The sequence below is a fragment of the Apodemus sylvaticus genome, chromosome 18 (assembly GCF_947179515.1).
Source record: "Apodemus sylvaticus chromosome 18, mApoSyl1.1, whole genome shotgun sequence".
NCBI lineage: Eukaryota > Metazoa > Chordata > Mammalia > Rodentia > Muridae > Apodemus > Apodemus sylvaticus.
The window spans coordinates 38,380,396-38,397,648 of record NC_067489.1 but is presented as its reverse complement, the minus strand read 5'-3'; the positions used below and the strand labels follow the sequence as shown (position 1 = coordinate 38,397,648).

Sequence of the window (17,253 nt, the reverse complement as noted above, 5' to 3'; positions counted from 1 at the left end):
CCCTCGTCAACATCGTGAGATCATCACAAACAAAGCAAAGCCCCACTGAAGAGACTTGATACCTATCTATTATTGTTACATACAAGTGTGTGTACGCATGTGTGTATAATTTGCTCAGTCTTTATTATGCCACTTGTATATTTTCAGGGCTATTTGATCAATTGTTCTCCTCCCTGGGGGAGACATGATAGGAGCTAGTGAGCTACACAAAGGAACTTCACAATTAAACAAGGTGTCCCAGGAGACCTATAATTTAGATGACTTAGAATCATGTTAAGAAGCTCTTTTTTTCCCTTTGATAGGTAAAGTTATTACTGGGAAATGTTTATCTACTAAGTTGAAAAAATTAATAAATTTTCCATTTACGTACTAACCACCAATTATTGTAAGCTGTTGCTGTTTAGGTATTGCATGACCCCAAATGCTCATGCACTCAAGGCTTGGTCTGTAAGTATTGGTACAATTGAGACTGACTGGATGGATCATCAGCTAAAGCTAAGACCTTAGCAACGGGGCAATCCACTGAGAATAGCTGAACAGGCCATTAGGAGGTGGAGCCTGGTTAAGGAAGTGGGTCATTGTGGACGTCTTTGCTTGCCTCTGCTCCTTGCTGTCTCTTAGCTTCCTCGCTGCCTCCTGTGGCAGCTTTTTCTCTCCCACACCTTTCTTTCCGCAATGTAGACTCAGAAACGTAACCTACTGACCATGGATTGAAACTTCAGAAACCATGGGCCAAGATGACTCTCTTCCAATCACATACCTCGTGTGCATGTGCATGTGTTCTATTGAAGGGCACACACCTGTGCACATGCATTTGGAAGGCAGACGGACATATGTGTGCTTTCTTCTCTCTCATTTTATTTTTGAGATAGTCTCTCATGGAACCCAAGATTACCATTTAGATTAGATTAGTGACTTCCTAAGGTCTGCCTGTCGTCACCCACAACACTCCCTCCAGTTCTGGGATTATAGGCATACGTGGCCATGTCTAACTTTCACGTAGGTGCTGGAAATTGGGCCCTCCTCTTCACAGAAGAGCTCTTAACCACCAAGCTACCTCCACATCTGCTTATCGAGTATTTTCTAGTGATAAGCCGGACAGAGGGACTTTCTGAAGAACAACATCAAAGTGACTAGTCCACGTATTAGCAGTTGAAATGATAATCTGAGACATGAGATCTTGCGGTGGTGTGCTTCAAAAACAGCTGATTATTCTTGTTCTGAATCAGGATGACTGAAGTTTTGTGTATCCTTCTCTTCCATCTCATAAGACTTGGTAGCCACAGTCCTGGCCCTCCGAGTATCATTATAATGAAGCGGACAGCATTGTGAGTCTGAGCTGTGAAAGGTCCTTAGACTCAGAAGAAAAAGACAAAAGCTCCCCAAATTTAAGCATGAAATGTGTCTTTGTTTTGTGTGATATATATGCACACTAGATCATCATAAGTCATAATAAGGTTTATTTAAAAACACGTGGTTACATTATAAAGCATATATTATAACAGTTAAGGCAGCAAAAGTTTTTATTTACAGAGTCTAAAAAAAAAGAGTCCAACTTTGCATGTAAAAAGGAACACCATTTAAAATGACATTACTAAACAACACATTCTTTACACTTGCACAGATACTTGCAATAGGGTACCTGGATGGTTCAGGTCTTTATGCACAACTGCCATTAAATATAACAATAGCAAAACAAAGCAATGAAGCAATTTGGCACTGCCAGGGGGTGTGAAAGGGAGGGGCCTTGATGAGGCGTGGGTACAGGAGCCCACCCTGCAGGCTGCACAAGGCTTTTTGCCATTAGGGTCTGGGTGGTGTACTTCTCTCCTTGAGCCCATGTACCTGCAGGACATACAGCAGGCTAGGCCCTACCATGTCAGTTCCAAGACATAGCTACCCCCTTCATGAGTCAGATTCCTTGGTCCATATTCATCTTAACATACTCGTGAGCTATTTGGAGCTGAAGTTAAGGGTCTCAGATGACCTTACACTCACTACTTCCTATTCTACCTTACTATCTAAGACACCACCAGAGTGCAGCAACAGACACCCACATACTGCAGGATGCTTGGCTGTGGCATCAGACTGGAGTTCTGGGTAATCTCCATGGGTCTGTCAGTGGTCAGAAAGGCTGCTTAGAGTCCAGAAATTGTGGCAGTGGCTTCAGCTGTGGGTAAGACACAGGGACAGAGCTCCTGGCCGGTAGTTTTAAAATCAGGTATGCTTACATAACAGAATACATCTGAACCGAGTAAGACCAAACTGTGTGAATAGAAACAATCACAAATACTACAAAAGCCAACACCCACACCAGGAATACAACAGTAGAAGCAGGCTTCTTAAAATCCACAAAGCTATCTTAAGTTCTTTAAATATAAGTATACAAGGAAAACAGAATCTTAGCTAAACAATAAAGTCTAGAAGCCTTATTTTCACATCTAGAGCTAAGATGATCTTTGCTGGCATTATTGGCTATATGAATTTCAGCACTTTCCCTTGGTATATAAAATAGAAAATGTACAGAAGGCACTTCCTATAGAAGGCACTATTTTGGCACTAGCAAAAAGGACAGTTAACTTATCTAACCAGCCCCAAGCCCTACACATTAGGTGAATGTGAATCACCCATGAAGAGCTCTCTAAAAGTGTATCTCTCTAGAAGTGTATCTGGAGAGGTCCCTAGCAGTGTTGCCAGGGTTCAGTGCAACTTTATCATCTAGGTGGCAATTTGGGGTTACACTTATTATTTTTTACACCATCACCCCCCCCCCACACACACACACTGGATATAAGAAGGGAGAAGGTAGCGTGCCAGTATTCCTGTTGAATCCTTAGCACTGTAAGGTAAGTCAATCACATTCCTTCTTCACCTGTGCTAAATGTTCAAACTTATGAAGCAATTTAGTGATAATTCTGACTCACAGTGTTTTATGAGAAAACATTTTAAACAACTACCTGCAAACAGTCAGGACTTAGAAAATACTTCATAAAAATTAAAATTAGATAACCTTTTATTCTTTAGGGAGATGATTCAGAAGCTAGGGTTGCTTTAAAATCAATTAGAGTTAGTACTAGAGTTAACATCAACAATAGTTCCAATGTTGATTTTACATATTAATGTTGATATGTACATTTATAATCTTTTGGTTATTTAGTTTTATTGGCATTTTTAATCATGAAGGAAAACAAGAGTAAGATATTTGAGAACACCTCAAAGGTTTTAGTAAGTTTTCCTCAGGAGTTTCGAACAGTGAGTTCTCATAACCACCCTTTGACATGTGTGGCTGGCACGAACTTTATGACTTAGTTCATATGAACTTAGTTCACAGGACAGTCTTGTTTGTAAAGACTATAAACTTAAAGTGCTGTTCTGAGACAATCTCACTGACAATACCAACAGCATGGCTCTTAGTGTGAGAAGACAGCAAGCAGTGAGGGAAGCAAGCCACCTTGCTTTTGCCCGCCATGATAAGTAGAATGTGTAACTGTCTGAGAGTCTGGCTGTTTGCTCGCTAGCCAATTCTACACAGAATATTTTGGCGATCCAAGACACAGACTAGGTCATTTTGTTCAAAGTGTACTGAACTCAAGAGAAGGAGGACAGAGTTGGCAAAGAGCTGGTAGTGCTGGTATTCACTGTGTGTCCAAAGCAGTGCGACAGAAACAAACAGGAACATCTCAAGGCCTAGGCTCCTACTCCATTCATAATATACTAGAGTTTAGTGACTTCATATTAGAAACATAAATATGCCTTAAAGACTATCTATAGAAAACATATATATATATATATATAAAATTGTATATCTTAAAATAGCTTAAAATCTAAATTATCCATCAGTATAAAACATTAATCTCTTTCTACATCAATTGGTATTTTTAAATCTACGTAACAATATCATATCCAAAGCTCGTCATAAACTCAACTTGCTTACACACTGATAACCATCCCCACACAAACAAACACACACACACACACACACACACACACAGAGAGACATTACACATGCACATGTTAATGTGCTGATAAACACTATACACACAGACACGCTGTCCATTCGGTTCTTCATAGGAAAGAAAAGGCACAGTCACTGAGAAAGCATCTCTTTACAGACATTCGTATTTCCAACCTGTCTGGGTGTGAACAATTTGGACTGGATTCTGCCCCTGACTGAACACAGTGGGCACAATACTTCAGGTTGCCTTTCACAGCCGGACTATGCTTTTGTTACAGTAAGAAATCCAGGGATTCATATTTGAAACTGCTTATATTTCCTGTATGAAGGGAACTGCTGTAACAGTAAGGATTTTTAGTTATTTTTTTGAGAATATTATACACGAATAAAGTATTCTGATAATTTCTACCTTTCTCTTTCCCCTCCAATTCCCCCCACTCCTTATGGAATCCATAACCTCTTCTTTATTATTGTTTCATATTGTGTGCATGTCTCTGTGTGTATGTAACCTGTTGAGTCCAATTAGTACTGCTTGCATGTGTAAGTGTTTAATGTTGACTCTTTGGGATTACATAACTTATGGGGCTCGCCCCTGATTCTCCCTCTCTGAGCAGCCGTTCGGGACATCAAGAATTCCTGATCATGCCTACAGTCCTTCCTGCACTATTTTAGCCCTTATCCAGTTCCTTCTCTGTAAAGCAAGCAGTTAGAAAGAGTGGCTAGCCTTCAGATTTTGCCGCATGCACCCTGGAAATTTTGGAATGTCAGCACTAAGTTTTGGGTCAGGGATGCATTCCTGACACCAGGAACCCAGAACCTTTGCCTGCTTATCTGAGAGCTAATCACAATGTACGCCTGCTTACACCCAAACAGCACCAGTAAGATAAACGTTCTCTCAGAAGATCTATGGGAAAGCAACCATCTTCCTTGCCTATGGATTATGCAGGGCAACTAGCATTCGTGGTCTCCTGGGAGTGCCACGCCTGTGTAAGTGTCTAGGTCTAGATTTATCCAATAAACCATTTAATTATTTATTCAAGGTTCATGAGGAATATGTATGATTGGGTGTTTTTGATCCACTATCAGAGAACCCTATAAAGGAAAAGTGTAGGAATCAGAGAATCTTAAATTTAAAAGTTTATTTAATCATATACAAAGGTCACTGTGCTCTTAATTCAGTTTGGTGATTTAGCTTGAAGTTTTATATAATTGTGTTCTGAAAGTAATTGATGATTTATTGTTAAGAGGCTTTGTGTGGTCCTTTAAAGGCAAATGAAATAAAAACTGCTAGATGGTCAGGCAGTGGTGGTGCACACCTTTAATCCCAACACTTGGGAAGCAGAAGCAGGTGGATTTCTGTGAGTTCAAGGTTCAAGGCTAGTCTGGTCTACAGAGTGAGTTCCATGGCTACATAGAAAGAACCTGTCTTGAAAAACAAACAAACAAACAAGAAATAAAGAAATAAAGGGAGAAAACAAAATTACAAAGTGCTAAATGATGAGATGGGGTGGGAGGTGGGGAAATCTTTAAACATTTCTGAAAGAACTATCAGAGGTAAATTATGTCTAAAAATCCTTAAACTGGGCTCAAATGCCCTGTGATATTGGACTAAGGGTATTTTCCTATACCCCTTCATCTGTTTCTTTTTTGTACACTGCAAAAATAGAATTTGCTACCACATTCATTTCCATTTAAATCAGAGGAAATATGGGAAGCCAAAGACTGAGTTCTGCATTTGATGAAGAAGCAGACATTGGGCTGTGATTGGGTATCACGTAATGGGAAACAGCCTGAACCATTCTACCAAATGTGTGACATGAGGCCCCATCTGCCACCAGTCTCTTTTAAAAACAGGACACCTATCCAAGCATCTGCGTAAGTCTATGATCTTTGGAGGCCACTGGGACTACTTTCATTCTCTGGCTTGAAGGGTCCCAAGTAGGCCAGGGTACCTTTCCTGAGACCTTCATGGACTTGAGGGGGTATATCATTTACAGCCGGTGGAGGGGTTATATTTAAGGACCAAGGCTCTCAAAACCAGGGTTGGCTATCTCATGTCACAGACTTCATCTTGTCCTACAGAGGAAACAAATGCTCTCTCTGGCTATTTGAGAAAACTGTCTTAGCAAGTAGGAGAATATATGCATTACAATTGATAGAGAGGGCCCATTCCTTATCCTTCCCCACCCCTGACCACTGTTAAACATCGTGACACGTGGTGGCACTTTCAGTATGTCCAAATTGACGGTCATATACCTAATAAAGAAAACCACCATTGTTTCCCCAACTGTGTACATAGGACATGTACAGAATACATCTCTAGTCAGCGATATACTGTTTACTAGTGTGTGCAGTATATGCCACCAATTACCACGCTGGAATTATGTCACAGAGCAATAGCTGATATTGAACACTCACATTCCCAAACACACATGTACGCACATGGACACACTGTTTTGGGGATACTCATCACTGAGGAGTGCTCTCAGGCAGTCTCCCCAGACACACAATCCACCATCTGAAGAGAAGCTGTCTGGAGGAGGAAGTATAATTTAGGCGAGCGATGTCAGCAGCAGACCCATGACAAGCCAGCACGATGGTGGTGGCATCCTGTCATGGCATACTCATTGTTAGGGTGTGTGTGGTAAGATCGTGGGGGCCCAGCATCAACATTCACTGGTCTTCTCATGAAGTATGAAAGGTAGGCTGAGGCTCCTTTGGTGACGGTCATTTGCTTGCATGGCGGATTTTTCTTCTGTCGCCGCATTGATGCTGTCTGAATAGACATCTTCATCATCATCTTCATCCCTGGGATTACCCTCCAAGCTGTGTCTAATGCCATAGGCGAAGTAAATCAGAAAGCCTATGGAGAGAGTGCAACCGTGTGTTAGGAGATGTTTTAATGTGGACAGTCTGATACAGTAAGTCTCCCCCTTTCTTCCTGTGATGGCCTTAGAGAAACATATTGTGTGCATACAGAATATATAAACACAACCTGCTGAGCCTGCTTTTGTTACCCGTGCTGACCTCTCTGCACTGGACAACCAGTAAGGGGCTCATCTGCAGGAGAGGCTACCTCTCCTCCTCCCAGCGGTCATTAGTTGTCACCTATAATTGTAGAGTATGTGCATGTGGGGGTGACGTGGGAGGGGTTAGAGAGAGGCACCTGGGTGGGGCTGGGGGGAGGAAGCAGAGGAGAGAAAGTAATATAATTATCTTTCAATTTAAAATATATTTAAATAAAAATATAAAAATCTTTAAAAAGAAAAATAGAATATGAAGAAGACAGAGAACACTTCCTCATTTGTGATACCCTAACCCTATAGAGTCTTTCTCTCAACCAGTCTTCTCAGGCAACAATTATGTGGAAAATTTCTACTTACATTCTCAAAACTCAACAGATTAACTCTAAGCAGCCTGACAGGTAAGGCAGAGCTCATATTACACACGAGACCCTAGCAATGGATTATCACAGTCAGGGTCAGGAAGTGTGCCTTGCATTCACAATAGACACAGATGCCCTTACTGTCACATGGGACCCTGTGGCCTGAGCACAAAGGACTGCCAACAGCCATGCTAGCTGGGCTCAAACGTCCTTGGAAGATAATCACTTATAAATATGTATTTTTCCACACTTTAGTTTAATTTTAGAAAGCCAGGTAAACCTTTGGCATTGTTATGGTGACTTTTTGAGGGCTTCATTTTCTCATTCTTAAGTTGGAGAAAATAAAATCTGTGTGAGCCCCAGGGTTACTGAGAGACTTAAAATAAAAACAGCATCTGGAGGGCTGGGGTGTGTGGCTCAGTGGGGGTGTGGCTCTGTGGGGGTGTGGCTCTGTGGGGGTGTGGCTCTGTGGTATCCCAGTGGCTCAGAGGCCTGACATAGCATGTTTGGGTCCTGGGCTGAGTCCTCAACACGACAGAACAAAAGAAAGGAAAGAAAAATAAAGAAAAGGTGTCTGAAAACAAAACGCTGAGATGTTCTCAGAAGTCATAATGGAAGGAAATTAACAGAGCTTTTAGTTTTAGGAAAGAAGACACATCCCTGAATTCACAGCCCATAAAGCACGGTGAACCCAAGTCCATAGTATAAGGTACTGCAAGACTTACCAAGCACCATCCAGATGCTGAATCTGACCCAAGTGTCTGCACTTAACTGGACCATCAAGTAAATGTTGACCAGGATGCTGAAAGCCGGCAGAAACGGTAAGAATGGGACCTGTGAGAAGAAACATCCTTTGGTTACCGTGACAGTGTATTCTCCAGGTTATTTCGAGGTAGTGCCAACATCTGACATATGGATAACTGTGTCACTAAGCTTACAGTCTCATATAAAGGACAATGCGAATAAGCTCCATTCCTGTAGAAAGTAGTGAAAAGAAGGTCACTTTCATATCACTTGCTGAAGCTGACAGAAACAGTGACACCTGCAGACACCATCAAGACAGCCCAGGACTTAGGAATCAGTATAGCTGAGAGTTTACTGGTCTCATCTGGCCATCAACAGCAAGTGCCTCTGGAATTCTAGGTACATAGAGCATCCTGAGGGACCCTTTGAGGAAGTATGTGCAGACTCAAGCCTCCTTCTAGTTCAGTGGGGTAGGATAATTTAGTTTGCAAAGGGAGGCACTTGGTGGCAATCAATTCTCACAAAAGGGCTCCAATTTTCTGAAAATAAAATCCTCAAATTATCTTTCTTCATTCTATTATTCAATTTTATTTTTTAGTACTTGGTAATTAAACCCAGAATGTCATAAATCATTTTCCTAACATCATAGATTGTTTAACACAAAATCTATTCCCTCTATGTATGTATGTATGCATGCATGTATGTATTATGTATACACACACATATGTGTATGCATGCTCAAGTTTTTGATAAGGGGAGTAAGACAGTTCATAGCTCATGTGCTGTTATTAAAAGGAATTCATCAAAGAACTCTGACTCTCTTGTTCACTGCTTGGTCTTGTTTAGACAAATGAAACACACAGAGAAAACAGAGAGGAAGTGTACACAGCAATTAGGATTTTAATTACTATTTCACATACCATGAAGGCTACTTTTTGCTGATTCTGTGGCTGTCTCCAAATGGTCAGAATGATGGCAGTGCAGAGGACAAGGAACAGGGCGAGAAGAGCCAGGCTCCAGGCTTCCAGGCTGGCAATGGCCTGGACTCCGTATGTGGTTAGAATACTCAAGCCCAAGATGAGGAAAGCTATGGAGGTCAGAACAGAAAGCAGAGTTGGTACATATCCTTTCCCTGTGTTTCTCAGTTCTAGTGGATTGTCCTGGTAGAACAGCAGGTTCTTCATAATCTTCTCTGCCATCTAGACAGATGCCCTGCTTCTTTTTCCATTGGGAAAAAGAGACAGCCCACTTCACCCATCTAAGGATCACCTACAGGTTCTTATTCCTGACTTTTATGAAGGCATCCTCCCCATCTGCACTAACACCTTGCCTTGTCTGTCATGTGACCAGGGATCCTCATTTCCTATTCGCAGACCATAAGGATAGGGTGTTTTGGGTGGTGGACAGCTTCCAGGTTTTTCAAATGAGAAACAGCAACCTTACTTATGTTAAGCTATTATAAAGATTATTTATAAATGCAAACAAATAATATCACATGGTCTGAATCTTTTCCATATTCTAGGCAATGATGTCAGGCTTCTTCTGACCATTGATTATTCAATAAAAGCCCCTCCGACTCACTCTCAGAGAAACTTTCTCTGGTCTTCCATGAACTTACTGTTCAATCCTGAAGAGCAAAGATAGTCTCTCCCTCCCCCAAGTGTCTAGAACAGTATTAAGCACTCAGATAACACCCAGTAGGTGTCACTCAACATATGGATAATTAGGAAATTCAGCTGAGCAAACAAATCTTTCCTCGTTTGTTTCCCAACACGATTGGGATCCAGTTTTGCTACATGGCTTGACTCTTTAACACAGGGAATGCCCTAAGCCAAAGAAATATGCCCGTTTGTAATTCTGTCACTTTATTGCAGGGATTTCTTGCTTTTGTGCACATGTGTGGGACTGTGGAAACAAGGATGCCACAGTCTGTATGTGGAGATCCAAAGATAACCTTGGATGGTGGCCGCCACCTTCCACCTAGCTTGAGGTAGAATCTATTATTTGTCAACATGTACATAGAGCTAGCTGGTATGCAAGCTAGTGGGGAATTCTTCTCTACCTCCCATCTTGCCAGAGCCATGCTTGTACTACGGACGTGCACTTCCTCATCCATCTTCCCATGGGTCTTGGAGATCTGAACCCACGGCCTTACATTTGAACAGCACACGCTTTACCTACAGAGCCATGTCTCCAGTTCACAGATCTTCCTACTTGGCCTCATATAACATGACCTCACCTCCCAGTGTCTCTGTAGGTACGAAGTTCACATCTCAAACTGCTAACATATCCCAGGGCAATGTGAGGCCAATGCCCACAGGCACTGGCTCTCCGCGTCCACATCTGCTGGGCCTTTCAACATCTGCAGTGAAGACTTACCCAGGAATCCCACCAGAAAGCTCACGAGGGAAGCCGACTGCCGTGTGGGCAGGGCAGAGGGGTTGAAGAGTGTTCGTAGGCTGAAACCCTGTCCTTGTAGCATGGTGACCTGGGACTCGCTCTTCGAAGTCTCATTGGTACATGATTCCAGAATTTCTTTCTCAGGGGTGTATTTGGGCTGCTCATAACACAAGCCAGGTTGGTACCTATCCCCAAACAAATATTGGTTAGTGTCTTTAATCACACTGGCTCAAAATCAACCTATCACCTAAAACTCTGTGGTGAGACAATTTACAAAGTCACAGTGTGTACAGTCAGGTGACACTGCTCACAACTCCAACACACAGTGTGCTGGACCAGGCTATAAGCCTCTTCCATAAAATACCCACAACAACTCTGAGCTCCTTCTCATCGATTCTTAATTTGAAAGTTATACAGAAGATGCCAAAAAATAAAGTTAAAATTAAGGTTGATGGCACCTGATGGTATCTCAAGGCTCTAGTGCCCAGTGCCCAGTGGGATCATAATTCCCGGGAAGAGCACAGAAACCGCACTGGCCATGGTGTGCACAGTCCCTTGGCTTGGGATTCAAAGGCTGTGTCATAGTCAGTTCCTTGGGCCATGTGTCTTTATTTCCATCTGATTTATCTAGTGTCAACCACATAAGCTCACAGCTACTTGGCCTCCTAACTATCAGGGAACCAGTTTCCTGTTATTGGTCCTGTTCCTCTACAGCTCACCAGCGTATCGCCTGTGTCACTTCCTAGTACTCTCGGCCCTTGCTTGCTTCAGAAACACAAAGGAATACAGAAGGAAGTAACAGCCAACAACAGTACCTTTAAGTCTTCTAGCATTTTGGTACGCGTTTATCCTGAATTGTACGCATACATAAGCATTTATCATTTCTTAATGTACATTTATCATGCTATTTAAACTAATTCAAATGCTACAGCATTGTATCATAAAGTCAGAATAGTTATCTATTTACTGTCAAAAAATCCACTGAATGAATGTCCCTTCATTTGTGTCACTGTTCACCAGTTGATGCTCGACCTAGCTATGCTTTCTTCACAGGTGTCTTTCTGAGAGGGTCTTTATCACCCATATTTGGGAATAAGTACAAACATATTAGGTAGATATACATTTATTGACTTTGAAGAATATTCAGGATATATTGCTAATACAACAAAGACTATCATGTAGTCATCAAGATTGGTCAGTCTGCAAATATTTAGAATTCTAAAAACAGAACTCTGTAGCTGCACATATTTTAATAGACTGCTTTGTAGATGGGCCAAGCTCTTATAGGAGTAAACTGTACTTGATTCTTTGCTAAAGGCCAAGTCTCTCCCATAATCTATATTACTATTTTAATGGCATGGCCTCCCACATTGGTGAGACTGCTGCCTTTTGGAGTTCTCACTGTCTCTCCTCCCGCATCCCACCTGGTACGCACTCTTTGGAACCCACAGAGACTCACCTGAGTATAAGCACACAGGCCGCCACCAGGGAGTAGGCCATGAGGGTGCCGATGGACATCATGTCCACGAGAGCCTTCAGGTCAAAAAGAAAGGCCATCACAGCTACGGAAACAGACAAGGGAGTGAAACCCAGGCCTCTGGTGACATTTCTTACAGTTGTTCACTTAGCCAGGGACAACTGACTAACACTTTTCTGTTTTGGTACCAATGATAGATCGTGTTACATCATAAGATGTTTTCTGGGACATACAAACTGCTAACACTAAGATTTCAAAGCCCCTACCTAGTTCTTTAGGAAACACTGAATACATCGGCTTTGATTATTTAAAACCTGGCTTGACCAAGTGTGAAAAGATTATATGACGGAACACTGTGTTTTGAGGTCTCGCAAGGTAAACAAACACTGCCAAGTAATGCCAGAAACTGCTGTTTACAGCGTAAGGAAAGTTAGACTTCTGTATACAAGTTATGTAAGTACTTTAAATTCTACCTTTATCATGTTACATATACCTCAAAATATTTTAAATAGTCTTTACAAAATAATATTCATTTTCAATGAAATTACATTTTGGACCTAGAGTAAACTCTAATCAAATTAAAGCCACACAATCTGGAAGGCTGATTAGATGTGACAGATCAACTTATGAGCCAGCACACAAGACTTCAGCAATGCCAAAAAGTAAAAATACCTTAACATTAGTGAATTTACCACACAGTACTCCCTATCTTTGTAAACAGGTAACGCTACATTCGGTGTATATAATGTCCTAGATCTATTACAAGTTTTGTAGTCTATGAATCACTTTATCCTAAAGTCAATGATCCTAGAAGCAGAGGATTTTTAGTTACAGGAATGGACAGTATTTGACTACTCATTTACTTCTTTATTATTTTTACTAAGTCCAGCAATGTCTCTTGGTTTGCCTTGATAGGACTATCCCTGTCTTACGGGCAGATTGACTTACGAAGGTTATAATGGTTGGGGCTTTCTTGGCCCTGCAACCCTATAGTATCTCACTCTCTCTCTGACTCTGCAAAATCTTCATTATTAATATACTCATCTAACAGATTATTAAAATTTCAACATGTTTGTAATGACTACAGATAACCAAATACTAATTATTCATATAAACTCTCTGGTCTAAGTTTAAAAATACAAATATGGGTGCTAGAATGTAAAATATAAAATACAATACTTTAGAAAGCATTCCATAATTATAATACTTTTAATTATCACCTTTGCTGTCTTATTATACTGCTAAATTACATTTTTCCAAGTGAAGGAGAAAGTTAAATTATCTTTAAAATTCTAGACTCAAACGTAGAATTATTAATGGGAAAGACTGTTACTTTATGAGGACGTATTTATTACGGCATAGGTTATCTTCACCATCACAGTGAACTGTATGAAAAGGACTTCACAGCACCTACAGTCGTGGTTCTCAGCCTTTCCTAATGCTGAGACTCTTAAATGCCAGGGTGACCCCTAGTCATGAAGTCATTTCATTGCTACTTCATAACTGTACTTTTGCTACTCTTGTGAATCATGTTATGCAGGATATGTGATATGTGACCCCTGTGGGGTTGCAAACCACATGTTCAGAACTGCTGACCTAGAAAAATCTCACTTTTATGGGGGCAAACATTTAAGCGTGAGAAAAACAAGTGATTTCACCTTCTAACCTATGCCCCAAGCGTCAGATTTAGAAGATGTCTGCCAGGTAAAATGACTTTGGCAAATGCTTCCTTACCTGAAGAAAAATGAACTGGATATTTAATGAAACATTCTTGATCCTAACTTCCCAGCACTCTAGAGTCTCAACAAAGTCAAAATGTTTATTTGATCATCTACTCCAAAAACATGTCCTCTTCATACAGCTATAAAGCTTACAACACTCTTTCTCTTACTTCCGGTATCAGGAACCTTAAGGCCATTCTCTCAGTCTATACTATCCCTAGATATTTCCACGTGCTCTAAGAATCTGGCCAGAGGTAGTTTACATGGACATCACAGCATGTCAAAATGTAGGCAATCTGAATCCTAGGAGCAAAATGAATATGTCCAAGCTACTAAAAGACAAGCAGGTTCTGAATGAGGGCTGAGCGGGTGTAAGTCTCGATGCGCTGGGCAGCCCACTGCACGGTGGGCAATGAAGACAAATGAACCACTTCAGATTATCTTCAAATTTCTTTTTTTCCCCTTTAGATTAAGAGTTGGTAATATTTAGCTTTTCAAAAGTCTTGCAATCATTATTTTACAATTAGTACTGCCAAAATTAGGCAATTATTCAATTTAGGTATTTTTCTGTGCCCAAATATTACAATTGTATGTGCTTATTCATCAATTAGGAGAGAAATACCTAGAACACAATGGAGAACCATTAACAATGCTTCACACATTTGTTAGATGCCTGAATGGTTAACATGGTAAAATAATAGAATTCCCAATGATTAGTTAAGAATGAATTTAGTGTTTCCCCATCACCGTAATTGTAAGATGTTAATCCCAATACTCATATACAAATTTATCCATGATTTTGTCTTGAACTTACATGCACAGCATGCAGATCCCTTTTAAAGTCCATGCATGCGTACAGTACTTTAGTCCAATGATGGAGAACCCTTGTTTGTCAAGCTTACCAGAAATGACCCCTGCAGTCATCGTGGCAGCAATGGGTGACTGCCTCTTACTCACTCTTGCAAGAAATCTAAACAGTAAGCCATCCCGGGCCATGGCAAACAGAATGCGGGGTAAGGGGAACATAGAACCCAGAAGACTAGAACAGAAAAATTCATAATCCAACGTGAGTTGAGTATCATTCTCCAAGGATACTTAGAGGTACACAAAGACATAAAAATAGGAAAGGCACAAAGATATTGAACTTTATGTTAATCAAAACAGAAAACCACCTGTCCACATTTCCAGAGTTCTTGATGGAAAACGATCCCCCTTTTCTTAGTAAAAGTCAACTCTCTCACCTGCCACTGCACCCGATGACAAAGTAGCAATTATTGGTGTCTTCGTTTTGGAATTGATTTGAGCTAGACATTTGAAAAGCAACCCATCCTCCGCCATAGCATAGATTACACGAGGCATTGGGAAAATGGATCCAAGAAGACTGAGTAAAAAGCAAAGACATGCAGGATGGCAAACACGTTCATGCAAGACCACACCCAGACCAGAGACAGTGATCATATACCACGCCGCATGACAGCTGGGACTCACATGGTCCTAGAGGGCACTACCGCTGGGCATGCAAACACGCCTGCCAGTAATGGCCGCCGTGTTACTATTTACTCTTGAGGATATTTGCCCAACCAAATGATAAGACCAAAGACAACTTTGCAAGTCATTTGTTTCTATCCACCATTGTTACTTAATTAAAAATGAATTAAACTTTGAGAAATTAAGTGACGTGTCAACCTCTGATGCCTTAGGGTTAATAATTCAGAAAATAGGATTCCCAAATTAACAGCAAATTAAGAAAATCAATTTCATGCCACAGTAAGCCACCCATGTATGCTGTGATTACGTATTTTCATATTACCATGATTTTGCATCCTATAGATCTTTTTTGATTGATCTTTGGTATATGTAATAGTTCTGAGCATTAAAATTATCAAGTCAAAGAATGGCTTAGAAATTGAACATATTACACGTTTAGTATATAGATGGAACTACAATTGTTAGTAACAGGGAGCTTCAGTATACAATTTTTGCTTAAGATAAACTGAATTATTCATGTTCATTGTTTGTGTCTTTCTATATAATATTCAGTTGTGAAAGTGACTCTTTAAGAAAGAGAGGCAATATATTTGATTTTAAAATCTATAGGGGGAATGGGGGTGAGCACAGTTTCATGCTTGAAACCCTATCGATTGAGAAGCTGAGCCTGATGACTGCTGAATGTTTGAGGCTAGCCTGGTCTTCACAGTGAGTAGCAGGCCAACTGTGGCTACACAGCTAGACCTTGTCTCCAAAAACATCCATTTTCTTTATCCTTTTTCTTCATTACTTAGAGAATACTTTATTAGTCTCTGTCATGGAACCTATGTAGATAAGAACATACATATTTAATACAGTGTCTTATGCTTGCACAAGTGGAAAAAAATTAAGTTCAACATTTCTAGACCAATATGGCTGTTGGTCTCTGAACAATGCCAACTCAACAGAGTCAACTGAGAAAAATTTTTTTTCCAAATTTGACAGAGCTATAGCTTCCGAAATTCAAACTATATGTGTGTATGTGTGTGTGTGTGTGTGTAAGGACCAACCATGACAGCACACTATGCATCAACAGTTGTAGATGGTGTAGCCATAGGGGATGTTTTCAGCCCTTCAGAGATCATGGTGGAACACTAGCTTTACAGTTTGAACTAAGACTATTCAGAATTCTTCTTAATAAGCTTCACCAACAGCATATCACTAAGACACCCAAATAAGTAATTCCTACACTCAGTATTATTAGGACTAGAAACTAGAAACACCTTTGAAATTTAAAAAAAAAAAACTATGTTGATAAATTATACTAAAAAAATTTCTAGCTTCGAAATTTTGAAAGTTATTTTCAATTAAAAAAACAAAACAAATGCTCAGGCAAAGAAGCTTTTCTTTTTTATGAGAATATTCTGCTATGGTGTGTGGCCTGAATGAAATGTTCTGCTTCAGATCTGTTAACTCAACATGAGATGCTCTGGGAACCCGAGCCGAGAGCTGGGACATATTAAATTAGCAGCTACTGAATGTCTGAGCATTTGGCATTCAAACTCCCTTGTCTTTTTACATAAAGAATTTCCACTGGTAATTTCAGAATGGTGATTTCTGTTTTTTTTAAATATATCCACTCTGATCAGCACTTAAAGGAGAGAGGCTCAGCTTGTCACAGTTGGATGCACATTTACGTTTAAAAACAACACAACATATGGTTTCTAGTCCCAGACACACTTCATGGAGAATTGTCCAAAGTATCTGGTCTGTGTTATAGTCTCCAACTGACCCAAACAATGCAGGCAACACTGATGTCAGCAGTATGGCCACCCCAAAATTGTCTACCATAATAATACCAGATATTATTTGTCCCAGGGCTATGTATAGTACTACTGAAGCTTATACCATCATTATCTTGGGGGGAAAACAGCTGACAATGATCATGTTTTTGTAATCACTCAAGGGTTTTAGACATCAATTCTGGGCAAATTATTCACTGAGTATATAGTTGTTAATGTGTTCCTCATGTTAGGATATTTTTAGAATACACAAAAATCAATCTTGCGGTTGCAGTGGCTAGGGCGCCAGGGCCTTCAGAGCT

The 17,253-nt window shown here is 40.5% G+C and overlaps 1 protein-coding gene across 2 annotated transcripts in view; it reads right to left on the bottom strand.

The window, feature by feature from the left end:
- Positions 1-5,458: 5,458 nt before the first annotated feature.
- Slc7a2 (solute carrier family 7 member 2) overlaps positions 5,459-17,253 on the bottom strand; it is a 56,737-nt gene continuing 44,942 nt past the window's right edge. The window contains exons 7-13 of one of the 2 annotated variants that reach the window (XM_052162350.1): positions 14,924-15,063; positions 14,585-14,721; positions 11,944-12,046; positions 10,464-10,669; positions 9,005-9,171; positions 8,066-8,174; positions 5,459-6,818 (exon numbers count right to left, since the gene is read on the bottom strand). In XM_052162350.1, coding sequence (XP_052018310.1) covers positions 6,622-6,818; positions 8,066-8,174; positions 9,005-9,171; positions 10,464-10,669; positions 11,944-12,046; positions 14,585-14,721; positions 14,924-15,063 — 1,059 coding nt within the window. In that variant the 3' untranslated portion in view covers positions 5,459-6,621. The remainder of the gene's footprint in view (positions 6,819-8,065; positions 8,175-9,004; positions 9,172-10,463; positions 10,670-11,943; positions 12,047-14,584; positions 14,722-14,923; positions 15,064-17,253) is intronic. The other variant, XM_052162349.1, reaches the window with a different exon arrangement.